General features: G+C 44.1%; 1 protein-coding gene across 8 annotated transcripts in view; it reads right to left on the bottom strand.

Moving 5' to 3' along the window:
- Positions 1-3694: 3694 nt before the first annotated feature.
- The window catches only part of CPEB3 (cytoplasmic polyadenylation element binding protein 3), a 189384-nt gene continuing 174485 nt past the window's right edge, over positions 3695-18593 (bottom strand). For all 8 annotated transcript variants that reach the window (XM_032836415.1, XM_032836452.1, XM_032836463.1 and 5 more), the window contains one exon: positions 3695-9438. In XM_032836415.1, the coding sequence (XP_032692306.1) occupies positions 9211-9438 (228 nt within the window). In that variant the 3' untranslated portion in view covers positions 3695-9210. The remainder of the gene's footprint in view (positions 9439-18593) is intronic.

Below are 18593 nucleotides of genomic sequence, written 5' to 3'. Positions count from 1 at the left end.
TACCGTAACTTCCATTCTAGTGTTGCAGGACATGTGGACAGCTTCCAGTCTTCGGCTATCTGAGTAATGCTTTGATCATTTTTGTACATGTCTTTGGGAGCATGCCACATAGTTCTGGGGGCATATGAATGAAAAAACCTGAATCATAGGATATTTACACATTGAGCCCTTGTGAAACAGGTTTCTAGAATGGCTGTGCCACTATTCATTTCAACCAGGATTTATCAAGAGCCTTCCTAACGCTTGGTATTTTCATTTTTATTCATTCTTATGGGTAAGGACTGGAATTATGTTTTGTTTTTTTAAAAGACTTATTTATTTTCGAGGTGGGGGGAAGGGCAGAGGGAGAGAGCATCGTAAGCAGACTCCCTGCTGAGCAAGGATCCTGACTCCAGGCTCCATCTCCTAACCCTGAAATCACAACCTGAGCTGAAACCAAGAGTCAGACCCTTAATGGACTGTACCCCCAGGTGCCCCAGTTGTGTTTTGGTTTTAATGATGAGTAATGAAACTGAGCAACAGGGCTCCGTCTTTGAAAGCAGAGGCCACGCACCCAAGACAGCTTCTCATACAGGGACCAAACCCCCAGAGCTCGTCCTCCATTCACCAGTCTCATGGGTTTTGGCGGCAATGAAGGTGACAAGCTGGAAGGTTTCCAATATACTTAACAATTCAGCTCAAGCCATATTATTATTATTATTATTATTATTGAGGTATAAGTGACATACTGTACTGGTCAGGTGTGCAACATAGCAATTCAACGTTGGTCTGTATTGTCACAGGGTCGCCACAGTGAGTCTCTTTATCCTCTGTCCCCTTAGGAAGTCAAGGCAATATTCCTGACTACATTCCCCGGGCTGTATGTGACTTCCTCTGGACTTATTTCATAGCTGCAAGTTTGTCCTTTTTAATCCTCTTCAGCCATTTCGTGTCTCCCCCCACCCCCCACTTCCGTCCAGTAACCACCAATCGGTCCTCCCTATCTGGGAATCTGGGTTTTGTTTTGTTCCGTTTTTTAGATTCCACATGTAAGTGAAATTACAGTTCACACCAACTAAACCAAAGATTTCACCCTTAACAACGAAGAAGAAAATGACAAGCCTTGGGCTGCCCCTTGCGGGGCCAGAAGGAAATGCTGAGGTGGGTGGGTGCGCCCGCGGGCACAAGCCAAGTCCTCTTTCCCAGAGCCCAACAAAACCCAAAGGCAGACCATGTACCACTAGATCGAGGCACGGATAAAGGCTAACTTTCAGTTATTGGTGCGAGTGAGAGCTTCGTTCCAGCCGTTCATCTGTGGGGAGCCCCTTGGGCCCCCAGAGTTGATGGGGAGGGATTTCCAACGGAAGGCGCTGGAGAGTGAGGAGATGCGGAAAGCAGCTTGGTCGGAGCCTCCCTTCTGCGACTGAGGCTGGAACTCCCGGAGCAAGACTGCGGGCTCCGGCCGCGGGGAGCGCACTCGCACCCGCATAAACCAACTTCATCACCAACCTGCTCACTTCTTCTGAAAACCCACTGTCTCTCCTAAAGAAACCATCTGAAGCTCTGTTCTCCCCTCTCGCTTTCTCCCATGAGGTTAGGTACTGAACCCCACCCTGAACTCACGCACAGGAATTACCTGGTGCACGGAATATTCTCACCCACACGCAGGAGACTAAGCTCTGCCTCCCCTCCCACTAATCTGTCTTTTTGCCCGTTAATTCGAAGGCTCCTCATCACTGCACCTAAAAGGGTAGAGGAAAAGGTTTTCTCAGCAGCCCCGCGAACAGCAGTGGGACCCGTCAGCCGGGCACACTCCCCCACCTCCCGGCGCAGGAACCTGTTGGCGCGCAGCCGGTCCAGTTAAACTAGGATGTTGAAAGGGCCGGAGGGACCCATGTCTGTGACGAGGGTCTGGGGAGAAGGCTCCCGAGCCCCATTTCAAAGCCGAGTGTTGGTCCGCGTTTGCGGGTGAGGAGTCCCCGGCCTCGGAGGCAGTCAGGCCTGTCCCCTGTCCCGCACGTCCCCTGTCCCGCACATCTGCTCCGCGGGGTTCCTATGGAGCACGGGGGCTGCTTGGGGCGCCCGCAGACCTAGGCGCGCACCAGGCCTGGCCTCTCGACCTCTGCCCCTGGAAGGGGCAGGCTCCTGCTCCCAGAGGCGCCGATCACTCCCCCAGGCCCCCTCCACGCCCAGAGTTAGGGCAGCACAACGCTTTTTGCCAGGGACAAATGGGGGTCCAAGTCAGCCCAGCATTCTGAAAGTAGGATTCCATTTGGGGCTTAGCGTAGAGCGGTCTATTTTTAGATAAAGCCGAAGTAAAAGGAACTTGAACCTGCACATTCCTCCGCGCATTTTGGGGGCGCTGCACGAAACGTCACGCGCCGCCCGACGGCTGGGCTCCGACTCCGGCCTCTCGCGTCGGCGCCGGGCTCTGCGGCGCCCTGCCGGCCGCACGGGCGGAGCCGGGCCACCCGAGCCGCCCCTCCGGATGCAGAGGGTGCGTCGTTCCCGCCGGGGTCAGCTTACCTGCCGGGCTGGGCGAGGAGAGCACGGGGGCCTCCTCGGAGGCGGGGCGGCCGTGGGTCCCGGATCCGGGCACCGGCTGCAGGTCGGGGTCCCGGGCAGAAGCTCGGGGGTGGGAGCAGGCCTGCGGGAGCCCGCGACGACGGAGCGTGTGCGCAACCCGGCGCCCCTAGGCCGCGGCCGGAGCTGGGCCCCAGGAAGCCTGCGGGCGCCTCTAGCCGCCCCCATCCCCTCCCGGAGCCGAGCACCCTGTACCGCTCTGTCTGTCCCCGCAAGGGTGGGGCGGCGGGCGGGTCGCGGCTGGGCTCCCCGGGGGCCCGAACGCTGCGCCGCCGCGGGTCCCCGCCAGCCCCCGGCGCCCACGCACGGCCCTGGGACTTGGTGGGAGACCCGGGAGCTTGAAAACACCCGCGCCCACCCCCACCCCAAAACGGTGAAACTAATCTCGGGCGTGGGACGCCCGCACCTGCAGTTCGTAAAAGCTCTCCATGGGATTCTTCCGTGCAGCGACCAGTGATCCATTTTCTAAAAGGATTAAACTCAGTGCCCACGAGAGAGCATCTAGCGCGTCCAAAGTCCCTACGGGATTTTTAAGACCCATTTTCTGAAATGATCAGAGAGAGTCTAGGGTACAAAGTAAAACGAAAGGGGCATACTTACATTTTCATCGACCTTCTTGGTTTTGATTTGGAAAATTGGTTTCAGTGCTGGCATAAAAACCTCACCGCCCCACTAAAAACCTTGCGTTGAATACACGTGCATTGTGTCAACAAATGCCTTCCTTTTTCAAATATACCTGTGCTTCTTTGTTTTTAAAGTTTTTATTTATGTATTTAAGAGCGAGAGACAAAGATACCGAGAGAGAGGAGAGGGAGAAGCAGACTCCTCGCTGAGTAGGGAGCCCCATGCGGGACTTGATCATACGACCCTGAGATCAGGACCCCAGCTGAAGAGAGACTGTTAATCAGCTGAGCCACCCAGGCGTCCCTATACTTGTACTTTAAAAAAAAAAAAAAAAAAAAAAAAAAGTGGTGTCAGAGAAAAGGTGAATTTTGCTGTATTTAATCTGCCGTCATGTGTCCCCCCGCCCCCTCCAAAAAGGCGAATCAAGCAAATCTGAACGTGCAAATGCTCCCAGATGCAATCCGTATACTCCGAGCTATTCCTTAGCAAATGCAAAGGATGACAAGTGTCAGTACTTCATACAACTATATTTAATAAGTTGTTATTACAGAAAAAAAGGAAGTCCAAACTACAAAGTTTAAGCAGTTGTAAGCAATAGCTGCATTGAGCTCCATGGGTAGTCACAGTACTGCAGTTCCATACAAGCAATATTAGTCCAAGCCCCAGAGGCGGAAGCTGAGTCAGGGTTACTAGCAAAAACAATCTAAGAGAACAGGTAATAAAAGATACAATACATTTAAAATTAGTTGTTAGTTGAAAAACAAATACAGAGATCTTAGCTGTGAACACTCTAAAAGTTATGTCCATTATTTTGACAGCAAAAATACAAATACCTAATACTTTATACCCCAACAGAACTATATCCAGAAAAGAGAGAAGTTTTCCTGTATTAGCACCCGAGTTTTCTACTTGTTGCCATTAACTTGCGTCATACAAATTTAAACATCCCCAAATCCCATTTCCACTTCTTGACCCATTTTGGGGTATAAAGTCAACAGCGTTAATTATAAAATACTCTGTGGTAAAATGGAACACTATTGCAGCTGAGATAGAGAAGTTTGGTTATTATTAAAAAAAAAAAAAAAGAAAATGTTAGCTGACATACCATACAAACTCGTGAAAAAGCAACAATCCATACAAATAAGCCAGTTTTAACAAAAAGATACTTTTTTTTTTTCACTAATCTGTGACTAATCTTTCACTCAAACCTTGCAAGTAGAGATGTCACAATACTCAAATATTTAGGTAGGAGCTTTACCCAGTTAAATGCCATTTTGTTGCTAATATAATAGATAAAATGAAAACTAGCAGTTACTTGCTAATTGCATAAATGCAGTACACTCTGCATTAGCCCATGCCTCACTAACAAGCTATAAAACACAAGAAATAGGCAGAAATCTAAGCATAATCTTTATACCACTAAGCAAGAATTTTCCAATTTCTTTTCTTCTGTTCCTAATCACTTATTTGTAGTTAATGTAAAATTCCAACCAGTAGTACCCAATTTGAGTTAAAATTTTACATCACGACTTGATCTAATCTATATATTATTTACAAAACTGAATACATAGAGCATACCCAAGAGCCAACTCTGGACACATGTTTCTCCACGTTATTGATAACCTTGCCTCCAAGACCACCGAGCTGGAAGGGGGCCATCAAGGACGAGGAGAAACACACCATCCATCTAGAGCAAGTCATTGAATGTTCTGTTTACGCAACACCAGTTCTGCAGTCCTAGGTACTTTGTTTTCATTTTAGGTGCCGTTACAAGGACGCGCTGCCCTAACGGCACAGCTTCAAGGTGAGGTGAGTGTTGGAAAAGAAGCAGGAGGGCGGACAGATCATGCTCGGAATGGCCAGATGTTGCCACAAGGAGGGACAAACAAGGGGCACCGTAACGGGGTGGAGGAAGACGAAGTCTGAGACTGTCCATATACAGTGGTGACGTCTGAGCGTGCTTCCTCGGCCGCCACCCACGCCGGACAGGAGGGAAGGCAGGAGGGACACTGCAATCCAAGTAACTACACAGAAGGTGGCGTCCCCCTGGCAGCATCCTTCTGCTCTCGGCCGTCACCACTGTAAATGCTTGGGAAAGATGTGGCCTGGGCGAAAGACACCATCTCACACATGGACAGCAGTTGGTGGCAGATTCTCTCTCTCTCTCACGCACGCATGCACACACGCACATAATGACAAGTTAGAGGGGGAAAAACAATGAATCGTTCTGTTGACCTAGCCGGGTTTTCCACCTGGTGGTATTTCGGTGGGGATGACTCCATCATCAGGGCCCCAGATCTGGCTGCACCTGGTGTTGTATAAATCCACTGTGACATCCCTAGAGAACTGTACTGTGACATCCCTAGTCTTACACTAAACCACTGTAATAAAGGAAAAGGCTTGTCAAAATCTCACATGTTCTGCTCATTCTGTCATTTTATTACCCAATTATCCATTACATTTTCCAATCACTTTACATAACCAACCATGTTCATCGTTGTCACACTATTGTAAACCACATCAGCAAGTTAATACATAAAGCTTTGCATTTCAAAAAACTAGACACTTTAGTAACAATATTACAAAGGTTTTAGCTTCAAAAATAACTGAAAATGAAAAAAATAAACTTTTAAAGAATTAGCATCATAAAATTAATTTATTCCAAGTAAAAATACAAAATAATATTATGACATTGACCAGATATGAAAGTCCCTCCCAGAAACAACTCTATTAATGATTGAGAAAGCACTCCTTAAAGAAAATACGAAATAAAATGAAAAATATGTAAATATGTTTAATTTTTTTCTTAGCAAAAAATCTTTCTAAAAATAACAATGAAAATTTGTCTCAGTACAAAGGCTACATTACTATTGAAAAAATACCAGCATGAAGAAAAGGTACATATTTGACAGTAGAAAAATGATTTCAGTGAATCACAATGTCTAAAGTTTGCAATGAAAATAAATCTGCAATAAAGATTTATGCCTTTTTTCTTTTCTTTTTTTTTCTATTTTTTATACAAACAGTACAAACAGTATTGCACATAACAACAAATAGTCGAGGTTAGGTTTTAGCCTTCAAAAAATCGACTAGTTCAAGTGTCACATCAAGGAAAGGCCACAACAGGACCTGTGATACCCAGGGGCTTCCCAGTCAAGTTGCAGGTCAGAACACCTCTTGTGTTTTAAAAAATAATTTTTTTTGAAGGACCCTCTCTTTTAATATAACATTAACAACTTGGGGGCACATTTATTTACAAAACAAAAGGGAACATGTTATAATTTAATAAACTAAAAAAGTTCTCTTTAAAAAAATACAAACAGAAGAACTCTTTCACAATCCTGGTCAGTCGTGCACAATCAACGCTTGATTATAAATATACAAATGAAGGGAAAGTAGTTTCCACCATCTATCCACAACTTTCAGCACCAAAGGGAGTTTATTCTTTATTCTTTGTAACCTATTCTTCATGACCATGGTTTTCACCTCCACATCAGCTTCCCGCTGTACAAGCTTCCAGCTTTTTTTTTTTTTAATCTCAGTGTTGTTTTAGTACATGAAAGAGGGGTGCTTCTTCAAAAAGTTTTGCTTCTTTCACATAATTAGGTAGATTTCTGTAGGTTAGATATGATCTTTAATATTATAGTTATAAAGCTCTAACTTCTTCATTTTCAAAAAACACAAATAAGCATGAAAAAAATAAAGTTACCCATCTGTTAAATCATTTTTTCTTGCAGAATTAAATTAATATATATTTTTCTGAATAAACTTACTTAGAAAATATCATTTTCTTTCCTATATTTCAAAATTGAGGTATTGCAAAAGATCATGTCAGTCAGAAAGCATGCCTTTTTCCTTAAAAACAAACAAACAAAAAAATCTTCAGCCAACTTTTGAAAACTGTCTAGAATACAAAAAGTAGTAGTGCATAACAAAATTTCTTGTACAGATGAAAAAAACCACAAACATAGAAAAAAAAAACAAACAGAAAACCACAGCTGGGCTGGAAAAAAGCAATTATTACCAAAAAGCCCAGAGGTAACCTCAAAGGGGGGGGGATTCTAATAAGCATTTTTAATCCAGTAAAAAACTATGTTGTTTTTTCCTTTTTGAAAAAAAAAAACTATAGTTTGAGAGCTGGCAATTGCAACTAAACACTGGAGAAACAAAACAAAACAAAACAAAAACAAGCAGTCTTATTAACTTAAGAGACAGGACAAGGACATCACAGCACATAAAACACAGAGACTTAATTCTATTCTGCAGTGTCATATCCAGTCAGATTGTCCCCAGAATTCCAAAACATAGGAAGAAGATTAAAAAAAAAAAAAAGATTTACATAGTCTCACAATCATTGTGTGTGTTTATATATTACTATCTGCAGCCCAAGAGTGAATGCTAAAAAAATGTCCACGGTAGTTCTAGCAGGTCTTAGTTCTATTCAAGCTTTACAGGATAAATCCAGGGAATTAAGTAGTTAAATTTCTCACCCAGACAACCAGCCCTGCCCAGGCCATCTTGTTTTGGATAGACATTTCTTTAGCATCACCGCCACGCAACTTTCTTAAAATGTGCCTAGTCTGTCAATCTGACAACTTATCTCTATATACTGTATATATTCCTAGTGTTTGTAAGCTAAGATGAGCTCTTTGGTTTTCTGGACAAGGTCTGAAGCTATGTAAAATGGTGCAAGCACTAGGAGATTGTAGCTAAGAGCTCATGTGTTAGTTAATAATATACCAGTTATGAACTGTCAAGTTCGTTAATGTCTGACACAGAGGCTTTAAACAGTTAAGTTTGATCACAGTTAGACATAATCACTTTACTATATAAAATAAATTGCACAATATATAACAGAGCACCGCAAAGTACTTCATCTACCATCCACAAATTTGCTTTAAGAATATCCTACACCTAGGTTTTATATTGGTTGTAATATAGGTCATTCTGTTAGGGGCTCTTCCTAATGTCAGAAGCATTCCATTTATTGAGGCATGCCTTCTTCCAGTCAATTACCAATTCTTTGAGTGAAAAAAACTCTTTTAAAAAAATCAGTATTTTATAGCTTATATAGATTCTTAATTTGTGCATTGTGGGAAGGTTTTATACTAGACATTGGATATAAAATTTATTGCATGCAGCAACCTGATTAAGTAAACATGCAGTCAGAAATAGTGACCTTCCGTTGAAGCTTTCTGTAGTCTATTCTGATCTCCTTTCGGCAGCTGATTCTATCCCTAAATCACAAACGTGTGTTGTTGGGTTTCTTTAAATTGATACCTTAGCCTGAAGAGAGTATTATGGTATTAATAATACCATCTTAATAGCAGCAAAAGCTATTGCAGCATAAATTTACATAACACTAAAAGATCTAACCAAAATCCTCAGCAAAACAAAAATCAAACATGAAGGGAAAATAAAGATTCAGCTTATGAGGTATCCTTACATGTCAAAATAGAAAACTAAAGGCCTATTTTCATTAAGGGTTACCCTTACTCTAAATGACCCCAACTAATGATTGCTGAACTGTTGTGAAGTTTTTGCTACATCTGCCACCTACTCACGAGTATTACCTTTGGTAAGTCTTCTCCTAGGGGCAACTCTCTAAGTTTCTGAAAATAAGTGCATGCTCCAGTTCAAAAACAATCGGAACAACAACAACAACAACAACAACACAACAACAACAAACAAAATAAATCACAGACATCAACCTGATGGCCGCTGATGAGAATGGCAGTCTACGAGTGACAAATCAGGTGTAAGAAATTAAGGTACCAAGCAGACAAAGGTGTGAATCAAAGTGCAAATCAGTACCGTTATACACTCTGCAATTTTGCATTATACTGGACACTGAGTTCAGTAATATGACTGTAAATAATAGTAATAATAAAAAGACCCATTTCTTCTTTAAAAATCGAGAACGAATGCACAGATTTCCAGAACACTGTAAGCCCTGAGGCAGTGCCCTCTCTTTTTCCCTCCTTGTTATCTACTCCAGTACTTGTGGCTGGGTCTGCCCTGGGCTCAGCTCCAGCGGAACGGGACGTGCCGAGGGCGGTCGCCTCCCTCCTTCACCAGCGGTTTGTGGAACTCCCGCCCGGCGCGGGAATGTATGCTCGCCCAGCAGTATTCACAGTAATACTGCAGACACGTGACGTTGGCACAGAAGAACGGGGCAAACTTCCCACCACAGCGCGTGCCCTGGCACTCATCACACATCTGATCGTCCAGCACGTATGGCTTCACTTCCACCTGGACCCAGAAAGGAAAGACAGGAAAACATGTTTAGCAAAGGTTCCTCACGTTTCTTCCCTTGAGGCCTTATAGTAGAGCTAAATGACAGGTGTCGGGCAGACAGAGGCGTGAGTCAAAGCACAAATCAGGGCTCTGGAACTGCTCCATTTACAGGTGGTGTGATCACAGGCAAATTCCTAACCTCCCTCTGTGCTTCTGTTCGCTCTGTGGGTCTGTAAAGTGCGTATAATTTATACACAGACGCGCACACATATTTGCCTATCTGTAAAATGGGGACAACAACGTCCACCTCCAAGGCTGCTGGGGAGGATTAAGAGAGGCAGTGAGTGTAGAAGCACCTGAGCGGAATCCCAAAGGCCAGGCAGCCCCTGACCAGGTGGGGTGAGAGAGAGTGTGGGTCAGGGAGAGGAGGCAGCCGGGACAAAGTCCGCAAGCAGGCAAAAGCAGGGCATGTAGGTGGGGAATGGTGTGGCGCAAGCCAGGCCCAAGGGGAAGAGTCACGCTGGCTGGCCAGACAGGCTGAGATGTGACACCACGGTGAGGCTCTGGGCCTCCGCGTTTCAGTGACAAGGCTTCCAAAAGTCTATTATTATTCCAAAAGTCTATGTTAAAAGTATATTATTACTGGGATAATAATAATAATAATAACAACAACAACAACTGGGGTAATAATAATAAATGCTAAGCTACTAATAATAATTGAGACTTTCTTATTTTTTGGACTTTATTGCCTTAATCTCCCCCTATAACTGGAAGCTTCACAGAGGAGAGCTTTTCCTCACAGCCCTTCGAGGGGGGCATTTCATAACTGAAACAAAGCAAAGCTGTGCATGTGGAAACCAAAAGCAAGGAAGAACAGAATTACCAGAGTTTTCCCCTCGTCCCCTTCCTAGAACCTCAGAAAAGGGACATTATTCATGTTTTCATCTTGAATGTTGGAAATTAGCATGAAGGTGGCAAGTCTGTGATCGGGCCCCTTCCCATGCAGCCCTCCAGAGCCATTCTGGGGAAAAGCAACCATTGCAGCTAGAGAGACAAGGACCCGGGGCTTTTTGATAGGCCCTAACTCCTGGCAATTCAGGCTGCCTCTGGGTGCAGCCAGGAGGGTCTAGCGGGGCATGAGGCAGGGTTCAGGAGAGGGGCAGCAGGGTGGACAGCTCCGGGGGGAGCAGGAAAGGGGGCCTACCTAGGATCAGACACTCAACTTTTCCTGGCTCTCCTCCCCTTTGGAAGGCCCCCCTGCTGGCTGCCTCCGGAGTTCTGTCTCTAGCCATGACTCCAGCCTATAGGACCATTGGCTAGCCGGGTACTCTGACTTGGAAGACCCTCCCGAGAAGACCTGTATCAGCTCTCGGTTACCCAGGGGTAAAGGTCTTCACTCTGGCTCTGGTTCCCTTCTTCCAATTTCCTCCTCCTCAACCTGCGGCTTCCAAAAAAAAATCTCTTGCATCGATCTCTGCATCATAACTAGAACTGTTGTGGCTCTGGGGTCACCTGCCTGGGTTCATATCTAGGCCATGTTAGGAGCCGTGCAACCTTAGGCAAGTTTCTCTCAGGCAAGGCCACTCTGAGCCTGTGTCCTCATCTGTGCACTATGGGAGAAGAAGAATTCACACTTGACAGGGTTCCTAGGAGGATTAAATGAGTTAAAGAACAGAAAGCCTTGGAACAGGCTTGGCACAGACTAAGCACGAAGCATGATTCAGATTCCGGCCGCGGCCCCTCCAGTCCAGGCCGTCCCGGGTGTGTTCAACACCGACGGCCTCCGCGCTGGCTACCAAGCTCCAAGCTTTCCCCGGCTCATTCTCCCATGAACATGCTGACATTTCAACTCATCTACTTCTATGGTGTTCCTGGTCACAAGCCATTCCGATCCTCCGCAAGCCCAGCTGCCTCAGTGACAGGATGCTCCCCGTCTCCCGTGACTCCGACACAAGCCACAGGCTGCACCATCCACCCCAGGCTCCCCGGCGGGGCCCCCGTTCACACTACATGGCCCCCACCTTTGCTTATACTTTCTTCCCACTTTCAAAGCTCAGCACACTCCATTTTACGTACTCAACGAGGCCAGGTCTTTCCTTTCTTTTTAACATAAAATTAACAATTTTAAAGTGACCATTCAGTGCCATTTAATACACTCACTGCACTAGACAGCCACCACCTCTATCTGGTCCCTGAACAGTTTCATCCCCCAAAGGAGGCCCTGTGCCTACTACTAAGCAGTTATCCCCCCTCCCCAACCCCTGTTAATGGCCAGCCCGCCTTCTCTCCCTCTGGATTTAGCTGTTCTAGATATTCTATATGAATGGCATTACACAGTATGTGACCTTTTGTGTCTGATTTCTTTCACTTATCGTCATCATATGCTGTTCAATCCATGCTGTGGCCTGTAGCAGTATTTCATTCCTTTCCATGACTGAATAATATTCGTGTGTGTGTGTGTGTGTGCGTGTGTGTCAGAGAGAGAGAGAGAGAGAGAGACAGAGAGAGAAACAGACAGACAGACACACACACACATTTTATCTATCCATTGGTTCACTGATGGACACTGGTGGTTTCCACCTTTCAGCCACTGTGAATGATGCTGTTATGAACACGTATGTACATATTTGTTTGAATACCAGTTTTCAATTCTTTTGAGTATATACCTAGAAGGAGAACTTCTGGGCATGTGGCAATTCTGTGTTTAACTTTTTGAGGAACTGCCAAATTATTTTCCATAGAGGCTGTACCATTTTTGGTAGAGTTCCAGCAAATTGGCAGAGTTCCAATGTCCCTGCACACTCATCAAAACTTGTTTTCCACTTTGTGACCTGCCATCCTAGCAGGTGTGAAGAGGTATTTCACTGTGGCTTCATTTGCATTTCTCTACGGACTAATGACATTGAGCATTTTTCATATGCTTGCTGGCCACATGTAGATCTTCTTTGGAAAAAGGTCTATTCAGTATGTATGTATTAAGTGCTCTGGATTGTTCACTTTAAAATGGTTAATTTTTTATGACTCTAACTTCAATTAAAAAAATTTAAGCTCTTAAAAAACTAGAGGGGGGAAAAACTCACATAACCATATTCTATTATAGTTATTTTTTATACCTAAACAAAAGTAATTTTCTTAAAAAAATACCAAAAAGTCTCTCTGTGCTAAACTTGAATCTCCTTCGTTGCTCTTTTCATATTTGTATTGTTTTAAAAATGGCTATTGCTGTTCTTGAAGTGAACAATCTCCTGCCCATCTTTAAATTGTCTTTTTGTTGACTTGTAAAAGTTCTTTATATATGCTAGATACTAGACTTCCATCAGACATATGATTTGCAAATATTTTCTAAGTTGTTTTACTTCGTTGACAAGGTCCTTTGATGCACAAAAGTTTCATTTTGACAAAGTCCAAATTATCTATTCTTTTGTTGCTCCTCCTTTTGATGTCATATCTAAGAATCCACTACCAACCCAAGATCATAAAGATTTACCAGTTTTCTTCTAAGAGTTTTCTGGTTTTAGCTCCTGTATTTAGGTTGATTTTTAATTAACGTTGTATATAGTGTGAGGCAGGGGTCCAATGTCATTCTTTTGCACGTGGATACTGAGTTACCCCAGCACCATTTGTTGAAGAGAACTCTTCTTTACCCATTGAATGGCAGCCTTGTAAAAAAAATCAGTAACAGGCCTAGCCTTCCTTAACTATTTTAGTCCACAGGGATCTATTCCATCCTCCTTTGAGCTTAATACTCCATGGTGCTCCTCTGGCATTTCCTCTCTATAGTCCTTCCTTGTCAGCATCTCTCCCGAGCATCAAGTGACTTGATGATATCCTGCTCCAGAGAAGAAGGTGGTCTTCAGAGACTGTGGCTCCTGGAGAAATGGAGCTACTGGCTTATGAGAATGTATCAACTTGGCCTGACCTCCTTGCATCTGAAGCCAAGAAAGTCAAAATGGCGGGATGACCCCCTTCTGCCCTGAAGTTGGAGGACCGCTGGCAGACGCAAGGCCTTCAGGGAACAGCTTTCCCACCCCCAGGCCACTGAAGACCACTTTGATTCTGCCACCAGGCAGAGCCTACACTCAGGGGACTCCAGCAACCAGATCAGAGCCTCAGTAAGCCTAGATCAGAGAGGTAACTGGTCTGAACAATCAGAATTCACATTCAGCGAAAGAAAGCTGCTGGAGGAGAAAGACAATAGCCATGTATCATACATACAAATATCAAAAGAGCATGTAATGAAATTCAAGTCTAGCACAAAGGACACACTCTGGTAATATAATTTTTAAAAAGGTTACTTTTGTTCAGGTATAAAAAAGGTATTGCGGTTGGGGCGCCTGGGTGGCTCAGTGGGTTAAAGCCTCTGCCTTTGGCTCAGGTCGTGATCTCAGGGTCCTGGGATCGAGCCCCGTATCTGGCTCTCTGCTCAGTGGGGAGCCTGCTTCCCGTCCTTTCTCTCTCTGCCTGCCTCTCTGCCTACTTGTGATTTCTGTCAAATAAATAAAATCTTTAAAAAAAAAAAAGGTATTGCGGTTATATGGGTTTTTCTTTCCTCTTTTAAGAGATTAAATTAATTTTTAAAAAAGATTTTATTTATTTATTTGAGAGAGAGACAGAGTGTGAGCAGGAACAGGGGGAGGGGGAGGGAGAAGCAGACTCCCCGTTGAGCAGGGAGCCCAGTGTGGTGCTCAATCCCAGGACCCTGGGATCAAGACCTGAGCCAAAGGCAGATGCTTAACTGACTGAGCCACCCAGGCATCCCTTAGATTAATTTTTTAATTGAGGTTAAGTCATAAAAAGTTAACCATTTTATTTATTTTTATAAAGATTTGAGAGGTAGAGACAAAGAGAGATGGAGTGGAGGGGCAGAGAAAGAGAAATCCTCAAGTAGACTTCCTGCCAAGCACAGAGCCCAACAGGGGGCTCGACCTCACAACCCTGAGATCATGACCTGAGCCAAAATCAAGAGTCAGACGCCTAACCAACGGAGCCATCCAGGCACCCCTGATATGTTGTACTTGACTATCCAGGTTAATTCTGTTTTTCCCAATACACAGACATGCAGCTATTAAAATAAAAATGGGCTTCTCTGTTACCAATAAACTACAACGCATGGAGACACTAACTTACGGGGATCATATTACTGATTTCCACTTCCATTTTTAAAGTTGAAATAGTACAGAGTCTTATGCAAAGCCAGTCATATCATGGAATGGACGTTCTGTTTTAAAGGCATTTGCAGGTACAGGAGATGAAGACTTCCTAGAGAGACACCTGGGTTCATCCCACACGCCTAAAGGCGATGACCATGCCCAAGGCTGCTGACAAACACATGGAACTTACTGATGAACTGTGATAACCATTAAGGATAAGGAGGACTGATGTGGATAAGCAGCTGTAAGCTGGATAAAGGGAACGATATATTTAGAATGATATAAACAAAGAGAAAGCCATACCTAAACTATTCTCAATGCTGACACTGTTTTGCATCTAACAAGCTAGAGAGAATATTTCTGTCTGCAGTTTTTTTGATATCAGTCAACAAAATGACCTCCCAGTGTAAAAAAGTAATGACCGAAGAGCTCTTGGTGGCAGAGGGGAGATACCTAGGGAGAACATAAACCATTCCCAGATCCAGAATTCCCTCTCCTTAGGCCTGAAAGGTTGTAGAAAAGAGGAGGGGGGCATTAGTCAAGGTTAAAGCTCAGTTTGAATAATGTACTAACTGTCCTCTTAAGGACAGCTAAAGAATGGGCCCTGCTGCAGCCTGCCCCATGGTGACAGGAACCACCGAATCAAGTCTGCCAGATATCCAGCCACCCCAAGCAGGTAAGGCATGCTCACAGGGGACTGGAAGTTGAGTAGAAGCAAAGATTTTAGGTAAATGAGTGAGAGTGGACAAACTGAAGAAAGAGGCCAGGAGGTAATAATTTAATAGGGATAAATGGAGAGTCTTGCTCAAAAGTCAGGTAGGCCATTTCTTATCATCTGCAACAACACGCTTCCCAGAAAAACCATTTTATTTGGTGCACTAAAGCTTTTAAACATGATGTGCTCCTAATCTCCTTGGCATGTGTCACAGAGAACATCTATCCATGCCTAAAAACCACAGCAACCTCATTAGCATTCCCACCGAACATGGTGTCTTTACAGTTGCTAAAGCAGGCTCTCTACCAGCAGGCAATACAAAGATTGTTTAGACATAAATTTTTAGTTTTTCAACGGACCATGAACTGGAATCCTGCTGTTTAGAAAGCAGATGACAGATGCCTAAGGCAATTAAAGCAGCGATGCGAAAATGGCTTTTCCTTAGCAACAAAGTTATCCACAACCTTCCAGATATAGCAAATTCACAGTTACTTAATTTTAGAAGCAATCTGGGGGTAGATTAAAAAAAAAAACATACAGGAAATGGTTTGAATTTTCTTTTTACCTTTCAAAGGATGGGACTTACTATTTTTCATATTCTTGAGTGTGAGGGAAGAAAGGTTTTAAAGTTGTCCTTGTGCCTTTCCCACAGTTCAGAGCATGCTTGTGTGTGCTTATGTTGACACCTTTGCCATATGTTTCTGGAGTGCGGAGAGATCTGTGAGCACTCTGCTGCGTGAAACCAAGAAGGGCCAGCTGACAGTAGCCCACGCAATCCATGGATTCACCCCTAGTCTAGTTTTCTTCCACGCTGCTTGGGAATGGGACAGGGGATGAGGATCTGAACCAGCTCCAAACCACGTTCTAGCAGAAGAGTGTACCGTGTGGAGAACAAAGGGTAAGAAAATCATGACTGCCATGGCGTCACCCCCCTCCCAAAATGCAGAAGGGCAGAGCACCCTGGCTCTGTCCACTCACTGGCTGTCACGGTCTTGCAGGCCTCAGTTTAGCCTACCCCATGAGAGGTGTGCACCAGCTCTTCCAAGTGAGAATCAGCACTCACCAACCAACTGCTAACTGACTAGTACTCTCAGACTTCTGGGGTTAAAGAACTTGAATGTCCTACTGAGATAACTACTTAGAAAAATGGGAGCAAGCCTTTTCCCATTAGTAGTCTCACAAACAGCCTCCATGCTCAAATACAAGCAGGAAAGAGCAATATTTAATCATTCTAAAGAGTCTTCATATTAAGAATTATCCCAATTCCAAGAGAAAAGACATAAAAAGAGATAACGGGACAGGAGAGATCAAGGGTCAAGACTAGGAAGGAGAGACAAGACAAAAAGGTTCGCCCTCTTCAGAAAGGAGGGACAGCTTTCTTTAGATGACCCAACTCCATTTAAAAAACTATTTCTAGCCAAAGGCTCTGAGATCCCCAGAGCTTCAAAATAAGCCCAGGAAGGATTAGTTCAGACAACATTTGAACTCACTTCTAGGTGCTGCTTCCTCTCAAAGGGTCCAATCAAACATAGCTCTGACTACAGCTGGGAAGTTTTCAAGCCATATCCAGCAGGGCCAAGAGCAGCTGCAGAAGAAAGGCTGGGCTGTCGGAGCCCAGGGCTAAGGCTGGCGGCAGAACTAGGCTGAGAACAGGCCATCAGAACCTGCACATCGCTTGCTATTGAGTCATCATATATATTCCAGCTGGGGCTGAGGACAAAGCGTAGTATCATCAGCATTTCTGTTCATATGGTTACTGGGTCATATTATCTCTAAGCAGGCTAAAAATATAAAGCCTTTGATAGTCTGTAGCTAAAATTCAGGCCCAACATGTTTCTAGGGAAGAGAGAAAAAAAGATTAAATATGTGAAGTACTTGAAGTGCTTGCAAAGAAAGGTGCAATGGATAACATCTCATTAAATAAAAAATGGGTTATTCTGAAGTATGCTATTCAAAGCAAATATTAGGCGCTACAGCTTAGCTTTCACAATGTTCCTTAAATAAAAGTATCAGAAAGCCCCACATTAGCTAACTAAAAGGCAGTCTCTCTGGTCCTCTGTGTTCAGCTAAAACAAAACAGTCAAGGGAACGTTATTTGTCAATGGTATATTGATATTAAAAGTACTGATTTCCTTTCTTTTTTTTTTTTTTTTTAAGATTTTATTTATTTATCAGACAGAGATCACAAGTAGGCAGAGAGGCAGGCAGAGACAGGTGGGGGGAAGCAGGCTCCCTGCTGATCAGAGAGCCGGATGCAGGGCTTGATCCCAGGATGCTGGGATCATGACCTGAGCTGAAGGCAGAGGCTTTAACCCCCTGAGCCACCCAGGCACCCCCTGATTTCCTTTCTTATATAGAGACTTGTATGTTACAGAGAGACACTAGATAATCTCAAGTAATCAAAAGACAAAGGACTCTAATTGCTAAAAGGGAATTCTTGAGCACACCTTCAGTGTCCCACCACCAGCACGGCCATGCCGTTGTTCTTCCCCTGCCTCACCCCAGCTCTCTGTAGACAGAAAATAGATGCCCAGCAACCCCACTTCTGGCTATTTATTCAAAACAACTGCAATCAGGCCCATGTCCACTGTAGCGTTATTCACAACAGCCAAGATGTGGCAGCAACCTGAGTGTCCACAGACCAATGAACGATAAAGAAAATGGGCTCTATCGGGGCGCCTGGGTGGCTCAGTGGGTTAAGCCTCTGCCTTCAGCTCAGGTCATGACCTCAGAGTCCTGGGATCGAGCCCTGCACGGGAATCTCTGCTCAGCGGGGAGCCTGCTTCTCCCTCTCTCTTTGCCTGCCTCTCTGCCTAGTTGTCATCTCTATCAAATAAATAAATAAATCTTAAAAAAAAAAAGAAAAGAAAAAGAAAATGGCTCTATCAACATACAGTGGGATATCATTCAGTCTTAGAAAAGAAGGAGGTCCTGACGCCCATAACAACATGGATAAACCTTCAGGACATCACGCAAAGTGCAGTAAGTCAAACCCAGAAGGACGAATGCTGCAGGAATCCATTTGTGTTTCCAGGTAGTTGCGATATAAGCATCTTCGCCCCAAGGATTTTTGCTAAAAAGATTTTTGTTGAGTAACTAATTGGCCATGAGGTAATTTCATTGTAAAAAATAAAATCACAAGACACTAAAGAGGAACACTCATTAAGAAGGACATAAGGAAACATGAACATGGTAACAAAATTAAAATGACTTTATTATGAAATACAAAATATTTGAATACATTCAAAATGTGTAGTGTAAATATGGGGCAATACTGCATAAGTAACTGATTTTATTTTGTGGAT

The sequence above is a fragment of the Lontra canadensis genome, unplaced genomic scaffold (genome assembly GCF_010015895.1).
Source record: "Lontra canadensis isolate GAN:19392208 unplaced genomic scaffold, GSC_riverotter_1.0 scaffold3, whole genome shotgun sequence".
NCBI classification, from domain to species: Eukaryota; Metazoa; Chordata; class Mammalia; order Carnivora; family Mustelidae; genus Lontra; species Lontra canadensis.
The sequence above is the reverse complement of the archived record's forward strand: the minus strand, read 5'-3'. Positions and strand labels throughout refer to the sequence as shown.